General features: G+C 42.7%; 3 protein-coding genes across 4 annotated transcripts in view; all 3 read left to right on the forward strand.

The window, feature by feature from the left end:
* The window catches only part of LOC311495414 (solute carrier family 45 member 3), a 32428-nt gene extending 26025 nt beyond the window's left edge, over positions 1-6403 (forward strand). For both annotated transcript variants that reach the window (XM_084554846.1, XM_084554847.1), the window contains exons 5-6: positions 1730-1995; positions 2520-6403. In XM_084554846.1, the coding sequence (XP_084410972.1) occupies positions 1730-1995; positions 2520-2957 (704 nt within the window). In that variant the 3' untranslated portion in view covers positions 2958-6403. The remainder of the gene's footprint in view (positions 1-1729; positions 1996-2519) is intronic.
* Positions 6404-7593: 1190 nt separating this feature from the next.
* On the forward strand, positions 7594-11532 carry LOC311496302 (fibroblast growth factor 6-like). The gene is made up of 3 exons (XM_084556105.1): positions 7594-8054; positions 8648-8751; positions 11216-11532. The coding sequence occupies exons 1-3, from the start codon at positions 7709-7711 to the stop codon at positions 11390-11392; spliced, it is 627 nt and encodes a 208-aa protein (XP_084412231.1). The 5' UTR covers positions 7594-7708; the 3' UTR covers positions 11393-11532.
* Positions 11533-16684: 5152 nt separating this feature from the next.
* On the forward strand, positions 16685-18600 carry LOC311495336 (uncharacterized protein). The gene is made up of 4 exons (XM_084554748.1): positions 16685-16805; positions 16841-17302; positions 17604-17707; positions 17799-18600. The coding sequence occupies exons 2-4, from the start codon at positions 17086-17088 to the stop codon at positions 18234-18236; spliced, it is 759 nt and encodes a 252-aa protein (XP_084410874.1). The 5' UTR covers positions 16685-16805; positions 16841-17085; the 3' UTR covers positions 18237-18600.
* Positions 18601-19264: the final 664 nt, after the last annotated feature.

Genomic DNA, 19264 nt, shown 5'->3' on the forward strand with positions numbered 1-19264 from the left:
TTTAATCTGGGGTCTCTACTGTTTCTGTCTTTAACCTTTTATCCCCTCTCGTTTGTCAGTTTAGTTCATCCATCCACATTCTTTCCTTCCTCCTTTTTGTCTCCCTCTCTCTCCCTCTCTTTTTTTATTTTTTTTTTACTTTGTTTACTTTTACTTTTCCCCTGTCTCTTCTCCCTGTGCTTGCTGGACCACGAGGAATGTCACACTCACAAAGAATTAATGTCTGGGAAATCAGCAGACAAAGAACGTGTTCATTCAAGTCAGGTAGACGGCCAAAGCACACAATTTTGAGGTCTGTCTCAGTTTGGTTTGTTTAATCTGAAACACATCGGATGTTATTAAACCACATCATTCCCTCTGCAGATGTTCTTCTTCATGAGGGTAATCTGCTTTGTTTATAGTCGCATGGACCTTTCTACCTCTTGTCTTAACAATAGTGGCTATTCTTTTTTTGGTATCATCTTTCCTGTTAGGGATGTGGGATGCAGAGCCTTTATCTGTGACGTTTGTACTACAGAATCAGTCATTTTCCTATACGGCAGCAGTTCTCCTTTGCATAGATTCGGTAGCATCCTGGCTCAGTCCCATATCTCTCTGGGCTTGAATTTCGGCGCTCATTAACTTCTGTAGTGTTTGTAAAGTGGGCTCAGCAGCTTTGCTTTCGAGGGGAAATGTGATCCTCGTACTCCTTCCAACATAAGTCAGTGTGTGCTCTGCTGTTGAACTTGTGACCCACACTGTTCGCGGACGACACGCAGAGATCAGGATGGAGGAAATAAGTAACAGCCCAGACATGTAATCAGTTGAGGGGCCATGGATTAGTACTAGAACATTTTTAAATCTAATTAAGCGGTAAAATATGTATGGAGATGAAGTGGGAACATTATTAAAGATTGAACATTTTTTCCTTTGACTTTGCTTGAATTACTTTCTTTTCTCCATCTAATTGAAATAACAAGTTCAAAGGGCTATAACAGTTATATGCCAGAGGGCTACTAAACATACATTCAGTGTTTTAGAAAACAAGAGCATTGTCTACTGCCAGTTATAATATCAAGAACTTTGCTTTTATGGACTTTTATTGCTGCTTTTTTATGGTTCTGGATACATCACAAGATTAAAATCTTTCACTTACGGACAGTTAGTATGGTAATTTAGGAACTGTAAACCCTTTTGACACGATGAACTGGACAAGTCAGGAAAGCAACATAAATAAATCTAATTTTACTAAGGAGTCTACAACTCTTCCTCTGTTTGAACTTCAAATTCCACATTGGTCAGTTAGTAAGACCTCCTCCGAATGCTTGTCTGGCTTTCTAACTGGGCCAGACGTGGGCCAGGAGGCACATTGCCTCAGTAAACAAGGACTGGCCTGTGTGTTTGTGTGTGCCTCGCTCAGGCTCTTCAAGGATTTATCTAAGGTTAAAACTGTCTGTGATGGTCCAAGCCAGTCAACCCAAACAGTGACTTTATGCTGCTGAACTCTGAGAATGTTTCCCCAACCGGATCCGCTCTTACTTGTTTATGGAGTTGAACAAACAGACAGGCTTTCTGGCCTTCACACCGGTTTAGCTTTGGTTAAGAATGCTGTGCATCTTTGACTACATGCCGCCTTAGAAGGAAAGGATGTCTGATAGTTCCTAAGCTGAAAATGGCACAGGACAGGGTTTCATAATGTCATCCTACTTTGGCTCATCTCGTTGTAACACTTATTGCATTTTCTTTTCAGGAATCCGTATGGGTAGTATGGGCTTGTTCCTGCAGTGTGCTACCTCAACCTTCTTCTCTTTGGTTATGAGTCGTCTGGTTCGCCATTTCGGGTCACGATGGGTGTACCTGAGCAGCATGGTGAGCTTCACGCTCTCTGCTTTGGTCATCTGTCTGTCCAAGAGCATCGTCCTGGTGACCGGAATGGCAGCTCTCACTGGCTACGCGTATGCAACGCTGCAGACCCTGCCTTACACACTCACCTGCCATTACCACAAGGAGAAAGAGGTACGTGTGACTTTAGACAAGGGAGGTCAACGTGAATTTGTAATTAACAGAAATTCCGTTTAACGCGAGATTAACACATGCCCGGTCTGTTGTTATGACCTTGGCCCAAACCTGCAGGAGTCACGCTGTGGAAAGCAAGCAGAATCTGTAGTGCGGTTGTAGTAAATAACTTTAAGAAGAAGAAAGCTAAAGATAAACGAGCAGAAATGGATAAAGGAATTGGTCTTTTGAGCGGCAAGTTCAGCTCTAAATCCCTGCCAGATGCCTCTCTTGACAAAAATTATTAAGTTATTTGCATTTATCGTCGATGAATAATGAACTGAGCTGGAAGCTTCCTGAGATGTTGATAAAAGTACTTTAACAGATTTGAAAAAAGTGTGATTAATTTGTGTTAATGCACATTAACTATAGAAATCATGCGATTAAATATCTGAATCTACTGACAGCCCTACTTTGTACACATGGATTGTATGTTGAACAAATCTGCTTCATCGATTAAACCGACTGTTTTCTTTTCATTTCAGGTCTACATGCCAAAAAGAATAACCAAAAGCATACATAAAAATGGCATAACAGCCAAGAGGGACGCTGTGTATTTGACTCCTGCAGAAGATGAGGATGGACAAAACCACAAAGCAGGGGCCCCTTACAGGCACGTCTTCTTGAACCAGGATGGGTTTGAGTACTATCCCAGCCCGCAAAACCAGAACGGCTCACCTCATAACTCCACCGAGGCGGATGAGGCCGAGCCGGGGTATGAGAAACGTGGCGTGGGCCTGGACTTCGCCATCTTAGACAGCACCTTCCTCCTCTCTCAGGTTTTCCCCACCCTTTTCATGGGCATGATTGTTCAGTTTGCACAGTCCGTTACTGCCTATATCGCCTCCTCTGCCATCTTCGGCGCTGTCGCCATCTACTTGGCCACTCAGATTGTGTTTGACCAAAAGGACCTCAAGAGCTGAGACTTGGATGCAAAGGAAGAGAGAGGGATGGAATCGCAAATAATCCATCAGTCAATCAATCATTGAGGTTCCATGGGTGGAACTCAGCAGTGCACTACTGTTCGCAGAAGGCCTTGCGCAAGTAACACCTCCTTGCTTTTCTGAAAGCTCTGCATTAAGGAAGTGTATCTGTCAGCGTGTGGGAGGTTTATGAGAAAGTGGCTAACAAAAAGAAACGGTCACATGATCCACGTTGGCTCTCAGTGGTGTGCGGTGTCCGTGTTACAGCAGGAATTGTTACCCGAAGAGTCAACTTTGTTTTCAGGTCAGGTGTAGTACACTGTACTGAAAGGTATTGAATTCTGTAGAAATCTGGTGACATAATTTCTGTCCATCTTTTTCCTCAGGTAGCATCAAACAGTTTTACTGTAGAACTCAGATACACAGCGACTAACCTTTTTTTGTGTTTTTTATCTTCACACTCCGAGCTATCCAGTTTCATCTGTTTTATATTTGAACCATGTCTCACGCAGTGTTGAGCTCGGTAAGGCATTCTGAGGACGTGTTGTTTTATTTGAAGTTTAATTGGCGGGTGAATCCCTCAGTAATATTCAGAAAGGCTTGTTTTTCTGCACGCTTGCAGAATGGTTCAATGAATGCATTGTTTTAACGCGTTTAGAGAACAGAACCACAAGTATGACCACTGGACGAATCTGTCCAGGATAAATAACACACATGAAAGGTTGCTCTAGTCACAGTCCAGACGTGTAAACCCACAAAACTCTGACCTGCTAGAGACGAATTAAAAAAAGATTTTTTTTCTTTCATTTAGTCTCCACAATAAGCGCTTTTGGACTAAACTCTTCTAAGGGACTCTCTGGGTGTAACTACATACCTTCAAGGGATTTTTTTTTCTGATGGCTCTTTTCACGGTTGACAGTCAGTGTAGCAACGGCACTTGACCTGGTCTTTGCCATCGGTCCACTTCTCCATGTTTTGTTCCATTTTTAACGTAAAACCAAACTTAAAGCTGGGGCTTCACGTTTTTTTGTTTCCTTTTTATTCTCACACTTACAGCTCTGTTTTGAATAGCTGACATTTTACCAGTGTTTTTGCCGCTTGCCTGTGCTGTGAAAGTACCTTCTCCAAGTAAAAGCTAAAATAAAAATCAGTGCGGGCCTTGAAAAAAAGTGGAACTATGAAAAAATTCCTGTCCAAGTCCAAAAGCGTTAAATGGCTCAAGCTCCAAATCGATGCATCCTCCGTTTCCCACAATGCAACTCTGTTCCATCTCTTGTTAGACTAGTCCTACATATTAAACATCATTATCTTTTAATTTCTTGTTTGTAATGCAGATTTTCTGACAATTATTTTAAACCCCCAGTTCAAAATAAGCCTGATGATGTTAACATGTTAACACAGAGTAAAATAGGTGGTATTCACATGAATCCACCTATTTATTAGTATTCGTTAGTTCCTCTGCCTATCTCTCGTCATTCTGTTACTCAATGGACAGGTTTACTGAAAATATTTTTGTACAAATTTACTGTATTATCCCTATGGGAGTTTCATTATGCAACCTGCTGAGGTGAGGTTATCATCTGTGGTGGTTTAAGAGTGAAGCTGTTTACTCGGAACTGGAATACTGCGTCAAACGTCCTCCGTCGAGATAATCAAGAGAAGTCTACTCTAGCGGACAGCTTGTCCCATCCAGCTTACTCTTCCTTCTGACCCAGGGCTGTCTCAGGTTAGCACTTTGTTTTAGCGTCCCATCCTGACTTTATGCCACTACGCCGCGCGCTGTCCCTGTTTCTCGAACCTTCGTGTTTTACTGTATTTTCAAATGACAATCTATGACGTCCAGATGGGCTTGTTATATAACAACAGTAAACATGTCGGGTGATGTCTCATGGATGCTCACATCACAGCAGCCATTCCTTAAAAGACCAAAAAATAATAATAATAAAAAAAAATAAAAAAAAAAAATAAAAAAACTCATGCAGTAAATGGAAACTTTAAGTTACTGAAAATCAGTGTGGGCTATATACCGATGGGCTGATGGTTACGCTTAGTTTTAGGTGTGTGTGCATAAGATGGAGGGCAGATCGTGAGAAAGCATTACTAATATTTAAGAAGTGTGAGGTTAAGTGGTAGAAGTGTATGCAGGGATTTATTCTTTTTTTTTTTGTGTGTGTGTGTGTATTGACTTGGCCTAAAATGCTGTACATGTCGTGCGTTGTGGCTTTCAGTTGAGCGTTTCAAAGTGGCGAGAAGATGCAACCACCGTGCTCGCAAAGCAGTGAGAGAGAGAGTGAGTTTTAAAATAAATTGGCTTCAGCAGATAGAGATAGAAGAAGTCCTGAAGGATCTTATCGCCTGAGTAGACTCACCAACTCACCCTTTTCACCCCGAAATGCACAGGAAGCCATTGTCCGGGCGGTCTCTCACGTCTCAGAAAGAGGTTGTTTTACAAGTGCCTGTACATTTTTTCACACGTTTTGTACATATGTATTTATTTATTATGCTTTCATTGCAAAAAAAAAATAAAAATATATAGCATGTATTAAACTATTGGACTGTTTGGCATCTTTTATGGGTGCAAGGGTGAAGGCTGTTTCTGTGAAAATAAAAAAAAAAGATAAATTATTTTGTATAGGTAGAAGCATCCTCAAAGCTATAATTTATTTTAACAGTACCCACTTTATCCTGTAGCTTTGGTAACAACACCGCGTGTAATTTACTGATCCATGCGTCAGTATGTGTCAAATCAGTTGCAGATGAGAATACTGAAAGTTTCAGTATCGGTGCAGCGGGTATCAGCTGAATACTTTATTCCCGTCACACAACTGAGATGCTTTGTGAGTTTTTTCTTTTTCTTTTTCTTTTCCCCCCCTGGTGCAGCTGGTGCAAATAAGAAGTCTTGTCATTTTGTCAATACCGCTTTATCTGGGTTTTATATAACCACTTGTTTCTTATTATCAGAGACGGATATCTTTAACTGGATGGGTGGAGTTGTTTCCCAAAGCCAAATGTCCTGTTTGATTAAAAAGTGCCAATGGTCAGACTCTGTTAAGGCCAGATGTTGCTGTGTTTGATTTTTTATTTTTTATTTTTTTTAATCAAGGTTTCAGTCAGTTATGTTGTTGTCATTAATGCATTCTGCCATAACAAAAAGTTGTATTTCATTTTCATTATACATTCTATCAGATTGTGTATAAATATGCAGTTATGAAATAGATTTTATACAAAATAAAGGAGCTGCATTGTCAAAAAGATGTTGTCCTCGAGTAGTTTTTTATAAAACAGCTTCTGCACTTTTAAAAAGCAAATGATTGGTTCCTGTGATTTAACCTAAATTATAATCCCACAGAGGTGAACACATTTTGTAGAGTTTACTATGTGTGAAACAAACTTAATTGTTGTATTTTTGTAATGTTTAAAGGTTCATCTCTGTGCAGTTTGGTCCAACAAACTCTGAAACCCAAAGGCTCCATGTAAGAGCTTCGCATGAACTTGGAAATGGTGCCATCCTTTGGAAATCTCGGGGAACTGATGCGTGCAGGGGGGGGGGGGGAGCGGGGGAGCTGCTGGTGCGCAACCGCGCCGGCCTCACTGACGCATGGGCATGCTGCCGGTGGCATTATCTATTACATGGAAAAGACGATATGGGCTTTCATGTCGCAAGGAATGGCATGCTGACAATGTGTGCCATTCCATGACGGGCCTCTCTGCTTCTCCTCATAGTTCTCACGAATGCATCATGGGAAACGCACGGGTTGCGGTGTAGAAATAAATTCACGACATGATTAAAATGTCACTGTGTTACCCGGCCGCGCCGTGGAGCCGAGGGGGCACTCGGCGTCTTGCTTAAGAGCAGAGAGGCGGATGCTGGCCGGCTCTGAAGACTTGAACTCTGATCTTTGCGGCTGACAGGGTGGAAGGCGACCCCCCCCCCCCCCCCCCTTCACCCTCCTTCACCCTCCCGCTGGCTCTCGGGTCCAGCTGACATGTCATTTCGGGCCCAGAAAGAACAGATTTGCCGGGAAAAGTTCTTGAACGGCGCAGCGCAAGAAGTGGAACCACAAGAGCCTTGTCATTGCTCTCCGGTGACAAGTGGGCCTGTTTTTACACCTTCCTTCTAAATAAGGAAGCGGCCTGACAGACATATGACCACCGACCCAATTTGGGAGCAGCCCGAGTGCCCCATCGCGTCCCAGGCCGCTGAACGCCACCAATAAGCTTTCTTCCCTTTCAGGCCAGCAGTGACAGCAGGCTATTCCCCCCTCAACTCTCCGCAGACTTGATCTTTTTCCTGCTGTCCGCACCCTCTCTACCCTTGTATTATCCCAGCGGTGAAGTCAGCATGATGTCATCCAGGGATGCGATAGCCCTGGCAAGGTTGAAGCAGGGCTTTTGGTGAGTGGGTAGCCCAGAGGATTTATTCTGAACTCTTACCGGGAGAGAGAGACTGTCAGGAGGGAAGAGAGAGAGAAAGAAAGAGAGAGTGCGTGTGTGTGTGAGAGAGAGGGGCGCGGAGGAGCTGCAAAACATGGTAATCACCACCAACAACATCACCATCACCATCACCTCCAGCTCTGCCGCGCACTCTCCCGTCTCCTCTCCTCCTCTGCACCGGGGCTTGCGTTTCATGCCCAAAGCCCTGCTCTGCGCTCCAAAAATAACCCTCAGCCAGCATGCCGAAGGAAGCAAAACAAGAAGAGCGGTATTTTTAGGGTCATTAATTTCGACCACGTGGTCCGAAGGTAAACCGGATGGCCGTTGCGCAAAGGCTCCTCGTCAGTATGTCCTGCGAGGCCGGCACGCCGCACTGGACGCTGACCGCGGTGGTTCTCCTGGGCTTTCTGCTGGGGATCGTGTCAGCGTACCCTTTACCGAGCGGCAGGACGAATGCAACTTTACTGGAGAAACGATGGGAGACCCTCTTCTCCCGCTCTGTACTGGGGATCTCCGGGGAGAAACCGGAGCTGAACTGGGAGAGTGACTATCTGCTGGGCATCAAAAGAGTGCGGAGGCTCTACTGCAACGTGGGCATCGGGTTTCACCTTCAGGTCCTCCCCGATGGCAGGATAAACGGTGTACATAATGAAAACCAGTACAGTGAGTTATACCTCCACCAATGTAATGCAATAGACATAAAAGAGAGGCAGAGTCAATAAGCATGGATCTGCGATGAGCAGGCTAGTCTATCCCCTCTATTAATTTGCATGATCATATCTCATCTGGCTCAGAGGGAGAATTGAATTTCTTCCACGGCAAAGACATATCTATTAAAAACAAGTATCCATCAGTACTGACCACCCCTCTTCCTCCCCCTTCTCCCCACAAGCGCAACCATGTCATGAATGTATGGACGCTTTTAGACACAACTTATTTTTACGCAGCCCTGCGAGGGCGGTCCAGAGACCAATAGCCGTGCACGTCAATGCAATTACTGCAATTATTGCAATAACCCGGAATGCGCTTAATTGACGCGCCTGGATGCAAATGTAAGATGGGAGTGAAAGATGCAGAACAAAGGCTCGGCATGCTGCGCAGCAACCTGCAAGGTTACACCCATAGACGCAGAGAAAGCACAATGCTACAGTCACCAGGATCTAACACTGACTTAGCCAGGATGCTCGCTTGGAATTGAATTCATTTTTTTTTTTCCCTCCCCCCCGCTAATGTAATATTTCTTTGTCCTGTATCAGGTCTAATAGAAATCTCTACGGTGGAGAGAGGAGTGGTGAGCCTTTATGGGGTGAAGAGTGAACTGTTTGTCGCAATGAACAGCCGTGGGAGGTTATACGGAACGGTAGGTATGCACAGCATTTCATTTATTGTCCACCAATGTTACTTCACTGGAAACCCTGAAATTAGGACGCACTTGCAGCATGATACGACTTTTTTTTTTTTAATTTCTAATTTATTTGCCTGTCATATTTTGCAACCAGACCCCTGCCCTATCTCCCTGCCAGGGGGGGCAGGGGCTGCACATTATAGGTTGCGAAATCCATATATTTTAATATCATCTGTAATTTATAAAGCTCTATTTAAAGCAAGAGTGCTGGGCCTGTTGGCCTATGGGTAAATAATGATGAGGTTAACAGATGCAGGGCTGTAATGTGGTCGTGTGTGAGGAGGAGGGAAACCCCCCTGACGCCAAGAAACCTGTCAGCAGAGCTGGAAATCGATTTATTTCTGAGGGCAGTGCACATCACACACATTGGGAGGCAAATGGCTCAACCGGCCCGGGCCACAGCTCCAACAGACGAACCCACAAACTAATGCAAAATGGAAGAATTTAATTAATTTCCCCTGCTAGATCTCTTTATCAAAATGCACCTGTCTTCTTTAGAGATTACTGGACACCATTAGAGCTTTATGTCTGTCTGTTTCTCCTCAGCAAACAGCTTGCTTGCGAGTTGCGGTTTTACTTTGCATCACAAGCAGGGACCACACATGCAAAGCTTTAGTGTCTCACCAGATATGAGCTTGTCTTTAAAGCTTCAGACAAAAAAAAATTCAGGAATGAACATCCTGAGCATTTTGTTTAGTCCATTAAAATTTCACTTAGTTTATAAGAGAAACATGTCTTGTTATGATACATACAAACTCCAAACTTGTGAGTTAGTGACCTATATATATATTTTATTGGTACTTTTAGCTGTAGTTGAGTGTCCGTGAGATGCCTTGATCAGTCGCTGGCCCAGGGTGATGTATCCACTGACCACTACATTCAAATACTGTACAAAGAAAATTATTATTCTAGTGTTCAGACCTCTAATATGTAATTTGTCATATGCTCCTATTCAGACTCAAGTTCAATCTCTTATCTTTTTTAGCCCTTATTGTCAAAAAGATGAAAGTATTTTTATCTTTTAAGCAGAGCGATTGTTGTTATTAATATATATATAAGGGTTCTCAGCGGTGGTGGTACTGGTGGTGGTGGGTGGGGGGAGGAAACACTGTGTTTAGAAGAGCCCCGCTGACACACGGCGGATGGTTTGCTCATTGTGACACACATATTTGACAGACAGAATGTGAGTCGGTTATCTGCTCGTGAGTGATGAAGCGTTAGTCTGTGAGCGGCCTGACGATCTGATAAGAGATTGAATTAGGCCACTTGGTCTCTGATGGAGAGCGTCCGCTCTGCTGCCGTACGCTGTGACAGTCATGCTTCGTCAGCTCAGCACAGCCGGGCGGTCCCGCTCTTTAGAGTGGCAGACATTTAGACACTATTCTCACTGAATAGTACAGTGCTCTAAATCTGTCGTTGATTTTATAGTTGAAATACTTATATGTAGATGTTAAGATTTAAAACGTGTTTAAAGGAATAATTTTACCATTCTTCCCATCCTTGTCCGAAGCTAAATGAGAAATAATACTCTCATATCTGTCTGTTAAAAGTGCAACCGCAACCACTTTAGTGCAGCAGAAAGACTGACTGATGAGGCGGCTAGTAACCAGCTATAGACTATTTACACTCCTACCGTGTGATTCGAACCAGCAGGTTCAGGGACAGTTTTTATTCAAAAGCCATCAGGCTACTGAACAGATAGCACAATTCCACTTCATTCTGTTTCTGTATATTTATATTATTTGGCCACATATCTTTTTTTTTAATTCTATTTATTGTATTTTGCTCCATGCACCATTCATTCATTACTGGTAATGATGCGGCCTTGTTTCAGAGTATTTGACAATAAAGAATCTTGAATCTTGAATCTCAGCAATAGCCATTCCCTTGAAGCAGCGCCTTCCTTAATTATGCATAACTTTAAGCCTCGATATGATTCAAACGGGTGACATGTATGAAAACGAATCCCCCATACAGTCGTCATGAATGAGGAAATTAGCTATAGAGACCAAATGTGGGCTGTCACATTTTGCTGCGTTAGGATACAGCCAGGTTAGCTGTGTTCACGTTTACTGTCTTTGTGTTGAGTTAGCTTAATATATAGGAAAGAGACATGGTTTGTTGGATTAAACACAATCCCCCCCCAAAATACGCCTTTAAGATTTGTCAGTTGTCTAGTTAAAATACCTCTTTCTGCAGTAGTTAACTCGCTACATTAATATTTAAGAGAGGTTTGTTCTGCTTGGAGATTGCACAAAGATAAATTGACACGGTCACAATGTTCACTGCCTGTTTCCACTGCTTTAAATCTATATTTATCTTTATATTTTCTGAAAGAGCTTTTTTAATGTCCTGTTTCTGTCCCTTCCTCGTGCGTTTAATTTAAAAGGCACGCCGCGTGTCTCTTTGTTCCCTCCAGAGAGTCTTCCATGACGAGTGCAAGTTCAAGGAGAGCATGCTCCCCAACAACTACAACGCCTACGAGTCTCTGGTTTACAGAGGATCCTACATAGCACTCAGCAAGCACGGCCGCGTGAAGAGGGGCAACAAGGCCACGACTGCCATGACTGTAACGCACTTCCTACCCCGAATATGACGAGCGAGAAACTGGCAATAACAAACTCTTTTGCACATGTGGATTATTTCCCAGGTAACATGAACACCATATACGTACGTACAAACACAAAAGACAAAATGGACTGCAAAAGAAAGAAATACAGTTATATCTGATAGTATTTATTCAAACTTTATATGTATATTTGGGTAGCTTACTTTGTATTAGAAAATTATGGAGATGCCATTCTTTGCTGCTTTTATGATTTTGACCGTTTTTGTGATATGAAGGGGATATAGGGGCGTCGTTTGTCCCCTCGGATTTTATGGGTGCTTGCTGGAATTGGTTGAGTCCTTGCCCTGTCGGTGGATGACAGATCATCTTGTTTTTTTTTTTGTTTTTTTTTGGAAATGATACGTTATTACCTCAAAGCACCATATTCTGAGGAGAAGATGTAGAAAAAGAGAAATGTGTGCATGAAATTTCTACGCAGAAGAATGCCTGTTTACTTACGATGTTTATTTGTCGTCATCCATTTAGGGTTTAGACGTCTCCCATATGTTTGATTGTCACTGTCGGGGGCAACTAGAGCACTTGCAAATGTGTTTTTTTTTTTTTGTTTTTTTGTTTTTTCTCCTCCTGCGTCGTCATGTGGTGGCGGTGCCTTGAATTCCTTCTTACGGCCCCCTTATCCTTGCCTGCAGGGACACGTGGTGCTCAAGTCAGAAATAGGAACGATACGCAAGTCATCACTCCCTCAGACACCACAGGGGGACTTTAGCCCAATTCCTAGAGGGCCAGAGGTTTCTCCATTTTATTTTCTTTCCATAATTAGATCAATTAAGTAATTGAGACTCTATGCTGCACAGGACCCAGTGGAGTCTCTTGTTAATATGGAAAGCTAGATTTAGAGTCAGCACTCGATCCCTAACTCCCCCCCTACCCCCACACCATCACGTCCAAGGGAGCTTTGACAATCCCAGGTTTTACTTTCACGAGTTTTGTAGCCAGATCATCGGGCTGGACTGAGCATGAGAATGTGTACTGCGTGTATGGATTTACTTTGAGTATGTGTGTAGAACTGGTCATTGTAAAGGGGCGCGTCTGTGTAGCGGAGAATCATAGGCCTGACGCTATGAGGCAAAACATGTATGTGCCCCAGTTCTAGCTGAGTCAATGCAGATGTATGTTGCATCAGGTCTCTTGATTTAATTTATTTTCTTTTTTAAAAGTGTATAGAGCTGCTCAACTTTCACACTGGTTTGAGGATGTCTGGCACTTAAAGTAGCGTGTTTATGCAGAACTGAGTCAGTTGGTGAGCCAGTTCACTGTAAATTCTGCTGTGTTACTTTGAAATCACCGGATTGCCGCTGATTTCACAATCCTGGCATTTGTAAACTTTACTTAACAGTAACCCTCCCTGTCTGACATTTAGAGGAAAAGTGGCACTCAGCGGCAGATTTTTAAGCTGTTTACCGAGTCAAAGTAGGGCTTACTGTGAAAGACAGGAAAACGAGCAAAGTTGCAAAAAAAAACAAAAAAACACAGCGAACCAAAGGGTTATGTGAGTGACGTCCGTCCACGCTTTGTGTATGCCGCATACCATACTTGAATTCAACAACTGCTCGAGCTCCTCTTTCAGATTACTGTAATTTTCCACTGTGGAAACGAGCGAGGGCAAAGAGCAGACAAAGCGGGAGATAGCAAAGATGGACAGAGGACTTACACGGGGCTCTGCATGTGGCACCCATTGTTGGTTTAACTTGGCGAGGATGCGGATAACGCGGGGTAAAATACCTGAGCGTCAGACTTGGGGGGAGGCCCCCCCCCACTCTTTGGTTGATGTCAGTATGGGACGGTAAACGCCGGGGGGCCCTGAGAATCTTATGCATCTGAGCCATTTATGTACCAAGGTCAGGGACGTGGCTGTCCTGTCCTTTGTGTTTTTCATGTAGGCATTTTTTTTTTTCTGATCCAACGCAGCAACTTTTAACCGTTGCTTCACAGAGCTCTGCACCTGTTAGGGTATGTCTTGATAAACATGGCTGTCTTGTAACATGCAGTGAAGGTATTAACGATTTTGAGTCTCCTGGATGTTGGGCTGAGGTGCAGTTGAGCGGGAGTTTAATTTATTTTGGTAGTCATCTTGCAATATCCTACACGAAGCAAGCCACCCAGTGTAAAGCCAGCTTGGTTAAATATGATTCAAACAAAAAGTAGCACAGCTCCTCTAGATATGTTGTCATATTTTACCTCATGCCCTTTCTAACATTACTGTAACGCACTGACAAAATGTCTGTGAGTAATGGTTTACGTGCCCTTTAAGCTCCAGCTTCTGTCTAGCAGCAGAGACGAATGTGCGGTATCCGGTTAGAATGAGTGTGTGTGTGTGTGTGTGTGATAAGGCACGCGTGTCCCGCCGGGCACGCTCCTGTCATGTACCGTTTCTGCCAAAGTGACGGCAAAGAGACGCTATCAGATCAATTTACCTTGAGTCAGGGATAACGGGGCATTGTCTGTGCAAACGGATGCACCGTGCCTCTCAACGCAGGAAAGGACAAAGACGAGAAGGTCGGGAAAAGCCGACGCTGAGGCTGAGAGGGGTGTGTGTGTGTGTGTGTGTGTGTCGAGAGAAATCGGCGGTAGTAAAGTAGCAAAAGGCCACGTTTAAAAGAATCAAATGCTTCCAAGAAAGGGGTGACTGAGAGGACTGGTGGACTGAATACTGTGATCCAAGAGAGCAACTCTGAGGATGTCATGAATACTGACACCACTGATAATTGTTTTTTTGGGGGTGGGGGGGGGGGTTGCCTTTTTTTATCATGATCAGAAAATGATCTCTAGTAGCTTTTTCTTGGCTGATTTCATGGCGACAAGGAGTTGGTCAGAGAGCAATTTAATATTATTAATATTATCTGTTGTTGCTAATTTAAGAAAATATTCAAAAGGTGCGATACATTTCTTTTTTTTTAAATGCAGTGCAATATACTGAGCAGGAGTATATGCTGTTTTCATCAAAACAAGCTGACATGCAAGAAAAAAAAAACCTCACTTGTTTTTGATGACGACATTGATTTAATTACTGTGCGTCATTTCTGGTTTTCAGAGGACACTGTCAGCACAACGATGATTAGAGTGGCAGAATGGGAACTGTAAAGTCACAGTGGCTCCTAAAACTGTACCGGACACCTTATGAGTTGATGTTTACACCAAAGGCAACTTAGCTTGGTGTCAGTTTTATGCGCAAAGGAAAACTTTTACTGTTCTAAACCCTCTGCCCGATGCAGCTCAGAGGCAGAGCGCGTACGACGATGTAGCCGTAACTGAGAGAAGGTAGTAAACTAACGGTGAGAAAAATCACCTCGGAATTAACCCTTTCTTTAATTTCTCATTATGCATGTGGAGTTCTGAATGGACGAGGTATGTCTTACCCTTTTCGATTAAGAATCCAGTGTCTGGATTGTGCCATTGTGCTTATTACACCTGTTCGGCTGGTTTTAAAATGTGTTGGTTCACAGGGAGCTGGAGGTCTGTGGGCGGATCTGGGATCAGACTTGTGTGTGTGAGAGTGTGTTTCCCTGTGTGCCGGCAGCCTTTGCGTTTCTCTCTCAGTTTTCTATTCCTGCACTGAGGGGAGAGTGCTTCCTCTGAGTCCCCCCCCACCCCACCTCCTCCCCTCCCCTCCTCTTTTTTAACATATACCTCACCTTCTGCCTTAGTTCCGATTATACTGAAATGATTGTAAATTAGTTTGAAACAGCAGACTTCTCCAATCATTTGTTTCTGAAAAATATGATGACGAGTAAGTAAAATACTATATTACAAATGGTTTTCCTTTTATTTTTGTACGTATGTGCTGTGCACAGCAGTCAACTGTATTCCTGAGACGATAATAAAAGACGTTTTGTAAAATCTGTTGCACGTCTGGGTTACTTTCTATTTACTTAACCTTGGGGATAAAACTCAGGGGTGGCAGTGAAAAAGTTGAACCTCCATGTTCAGTTAATTATCATCAGCCAGTATGTAGCGCCCTCTCCTGGTGAGGACACACAAGGACAATATTGTAACTGATGGTTAATTAAAATTAAATTAACAAGAAACTGGAATTTGTCCATTTCCTACAAATTCCTGCAAAAACTACTGTAACATATAGTCAGTGAACTGCACGTCAGCTGAATGTACTACAGCTGTATACAACTGGCCATAAAATATATAACAAATATTAATGTATAAATATACATATGTATTATTTGGATTGAATTACATTGTTCTTTACAGGAAAATTTCAAGAACTGTTTAGGAAAATTAATTTGAGACAGTATAATTATTGTTTACTGATGAATAAGTGAAATATTCGGCTCAAATGAGTACCGCCTTGTAGCTACAGTGACGAACTTTTGTCTCCACTTTCTGGCAGTGAGAATAGTTTGTTCTTTGCTCCTTAATCCTTTGTCTGAACACTGAGCTTTTTCGATTAATTCACTCCCGAGTAACAAAAATGGCGACTGCGTAGAAGCTAAGTTAACTTTTATAACTTTTGCTTATTCCCAACTGTTGTAGCCCAGTTCCCCTCCTTCATTACAAAAGCCTCCACTGTTCAGATCTGGCAACCATTGCTGGTTGACATAAAATGCGTTTGTACTGATTGCGTCAGTGTGGGAATGTCTCATCAGACACCAGATTTAAAGCTCTATGTAAAAGACAGAGGTTTCCCTGTCACCGACTGGCTTAACTGACATTACGTGATCTTATTTAGCAAGGGGCTTGAATTTATTGAACAATTATTTATGTGTAAATGTCCTACACCTCAGCTTTGTACCTATATGTTAACTTTGAATTAAAAACACATTTGATATTTATTTAATCTCTAAAACTTTTCTTTAACTTAGAAAGGATTGTCCAACATTATTATTTATTTAAGGTTTATCAAACATAAGAAATGAGCCCAAGGAATGCTCTCATTTTACACACACACCCACACACAAGCCAAGCTTTCTAACAATAATTACAGGGTGTGTACTCTGGTAAAAGATAGTGAGAGCAACGGAAGTGTGTACGCTACAGTTAATTAATAAGCAACGCATGAATCATTGTCTCCGGATGTCAGTCAGCATGAATTACTGGTTTTGTAACCTGTGGTATTGATCAGTTTAGAGAAATAAAACTGTTCTCCGTGCTACATGATCCCACTACTTCCATGCACCTTGCAGGCAAGCAAAGTGTGCTGCCAGAAACTCAACTATTCTTGTAAAGTTTCTCTTACCGAGTCTAAACAACAATCAGAACGTGAGCGAAAGCCGGTCATTCTTACCTTACTTGTTTTTCTTGAGACATCCAAGGTACAGACGGGTAAAGCTGAATCTCCATCACCTCTTCCGCTGCTTCTTCATCCTCCCTCCTCCTTCTCCAGCTTCTGAATTTACAGGTTTAATCTTTGCATTAGACTATTTGTCACGTTTAAACAAAGAGTAACTAATGCATATTTTTCAGTTTAAAAAAAGAATTATTATCTATTACTATTATATCTTCCTAGTTAGAGGCTGCATGAATTCCATCTAGACAACCCTTAACCAGAGAAAAGCAGGTAAGCTTTGAGTCATTTTGGTAAATGAGTTAGCCAGTTTATTGACCGCCCCTGTTTAAATAGACCTATTGGACTTTCTCCTCCTCCAGTAGCCGACCACACAACATCCTGAGCGTTTGTGCCTTCAGAGAGCCCTTCATCCGCGCTGATCATGCTACCGGCTCTCCTCTCGTTCATCCTGATTGCCACCCACGCTTCTGTATCCGTGGATTGTAGACCCTGGCTCGAGGATTCAGAGGAACGGCCACAACACCAGCAGGGTAGCAGCAGCTTGAACAGAGGAACGCACGATGCAGAAACATCTGCTGGTACGGGTCGCTTCTACTCGGAGCTGAACGGATCAATGAGACAAGGCAGAGACTTTCTGGGTAAGTCTGCCTATGTCCAAACAAATGAATGTTTCATTACAAGTTTGTGACTTTAACAATGTTTGGCGTGCTGCATTAGATTTGTCAAGTTTTGCAGATTTAATAGGATAAACTTACAAAGCAGGTATCAAGGCATCCACAGGATATTTTACATGTCATCTATACAAACAAATGATTTCTGGCAGAGGTTGTTAAGTAGTGTTGTTTCCAAAAACTATTTTCAGTATACTGTAAATTAAAAAGCATTTCTTTAGATGTTTGCCTACACACACAAGTTATTGAAAATATATTTTTTTTACAGTTGTGTTGCCGGTAAGGACAGCTTCAAGCAACTTTGTGTCAATATTTGATTTGAGAAGAAAGCGATTCCTCTGCATGGGCTCAAAGGGAGACCTGTACAGCTCTGTGAGTATTTTTAGATGCACGTAATTTGAGTCATGAAACGAGAGCAGATAAAGACACCTAATCATTTTGTATTTGCCCGTCTACCCAACAGAGGCAAAATGACAGAGAGGATTGTCTCTTCCAGCGCATTTGGTTAGATCTGACCAACCGCCGCTATGTGTTTTACTCCACGAGCGCGAACCGGCTGCTCAGACTCGGGGGAGACGAGCTGCGAATGGCTCACCGGGAGCCACCCGAACCCTCGACAGGCCTGCTGGAGAGGTTCCCGAGTCTCTCTGTGAAGAGACGGAGGAGGAGCGAGGAGGTGAACCCCTCCGACCCGCTGAGATCAGAATCACATCCCTCGCACTCTGGAAAGGATCACAAGGACGCAGATTACGGCCAGCCTGAACAGGAGCAGCCAGGCACCGCGTCCAAAGAGGCCAAAGAGACCATCACTTCCTGTGATGACCCCCTGAGGGTCTTGCAGTCCAACGGGCCCGGCAGTCCCGTCAAGAGCAACATTGCAGAACGTGCGAATCAAGACTAAGATGATGAACTTTGATTTAATAAGAGAAACAGTCAAGAGTGGCTGTGTGAGTCTTTATGTTCGTAATGAAAACTCACTTTATGTTTGGCTGCGTGGAGGGTACATCTGGATACCCTGCGCAGTATCACAAAATGACTCACAAAGAAATGTCACCAGGCGCTAGGGAGGGGTTTATTCTCTTACGAGGCAACCCAAAAGCATTAAACATTTAACAACTTCTAAGAAAAGAGAAGTATAAAATCCTGGAAATTATCAGAAGCTTTTATGGGACTATTACACCGGCTTATGTACTCATAAACCCGGTTACATCACAGCGGCTTGTACAGGTCGTCTGACCCCAATAGCGGATGAAGGACTTTTGGTCCCAGGGTCCCGCTGTCCTTTAACCTCTTTTTTTTTTTGTCTGTTAAATTTTAATCTCTGAGCCAGATGTGGCAATGTTTGTTTTGCATATGTAAAAAAAAAAAAGTAGAAAAAGAAAAAAGAAAGAAAGAAAGTGTCATCTGTAAGTAATTCTGAATATTTATGAGTGAGTTGGGGAAGAAGAAAATGAATCAGAGCTTGCTGTTGAATAAAAAAAAAAAATATCATAATCAAAATGTGTCAGGTGCTGGACACCAAAAGTCACAGCAATGAGAGCTATTTATTTATTGATATATGTGTTAAATGACTTCCTTCATAGCAAACTGTTTTATTATTTATATATTTCATGCTGTGTTGTTTCTGATGTGAAAATAAAAATTAAATAAATGGCAATTTTTCTGTGGAGCACTTTGTTCGTGAGCGTATGAATTATGGACACTGGCTTAAGTTGCGAATACTTTTTCATACGTCGGGGACAGGGCGGGAAAATCTATATGAGACAAACTACCCGTGACAAAGACATGGGAATTGTGCTCATAAGTTCCAGCCTCTTACTCCACCACTAAACGTCAAAGATTTGTTGGAATGAGACTCTGGTAAGTTTGTGTGTTTATGTACAAGAGAGTAAAGTCAAATTCCCTGTATGTGCACATACTTGTTCATCA

The sequence above is a fragment of the Chelon labrosus genome, assembly GCF_963514085.1.
Source record: "Chelon labrosus genome assembly, chromosome: 11".
NCBI lineage: Eukaryota > Metazoa > Chordata > Actinopteri > Mugiliformes > Mugilidae > Chelon > Chelon labrosus.

Excerpts from the sequence above, each read along its gene's own strand:
- LOC311495336 (XM_084554748.1), top strand. The coding sequence starts at position 17,086 with ATGCTACCGGCTCTCCTCTCGTTCATCCTGATTGCCACCCACGCTTCT. Across the intron at positions 17,303-17,603 it reads ACAAGGCAGAGACTTTCTGG|TTGTGTTGCCGGTAAGGACA; the intron begins GTAAGTCTGCCT and ends TTTTTTTTACAG. Across the intron at positions 17,708-17,798 it reads AGGGAGACCTGTACAGCTCT|AGGCAAAATGACAGAGAGGA; the intron begins GTGAGTATTTTT and ends TCTACCCAACAG.
- LOC311496302 (XM_084556105.1), top strand. The coding sequence starts at position 7,709 with ATGGCCGTTGCGCAAAGGCTCCTCGTCAGTATGTCCTGCGAGGCCGGC. Across the intron at positions 8,055-8,647 it reads ACATAATGAAAACCAGTACA|GTCTAATAGAAATCTCTACG; the intron begins GTGAGTTATACC and ends GTCCTGTATCAG. Across the intron at positions 8,752-11,215 it reads GTGGGAGGTTATACGGAACG|AGAGTCTTCCATGACGAGTG; the intron begins GTAGGTATGCAC and ends TGTTCCCTCCAG.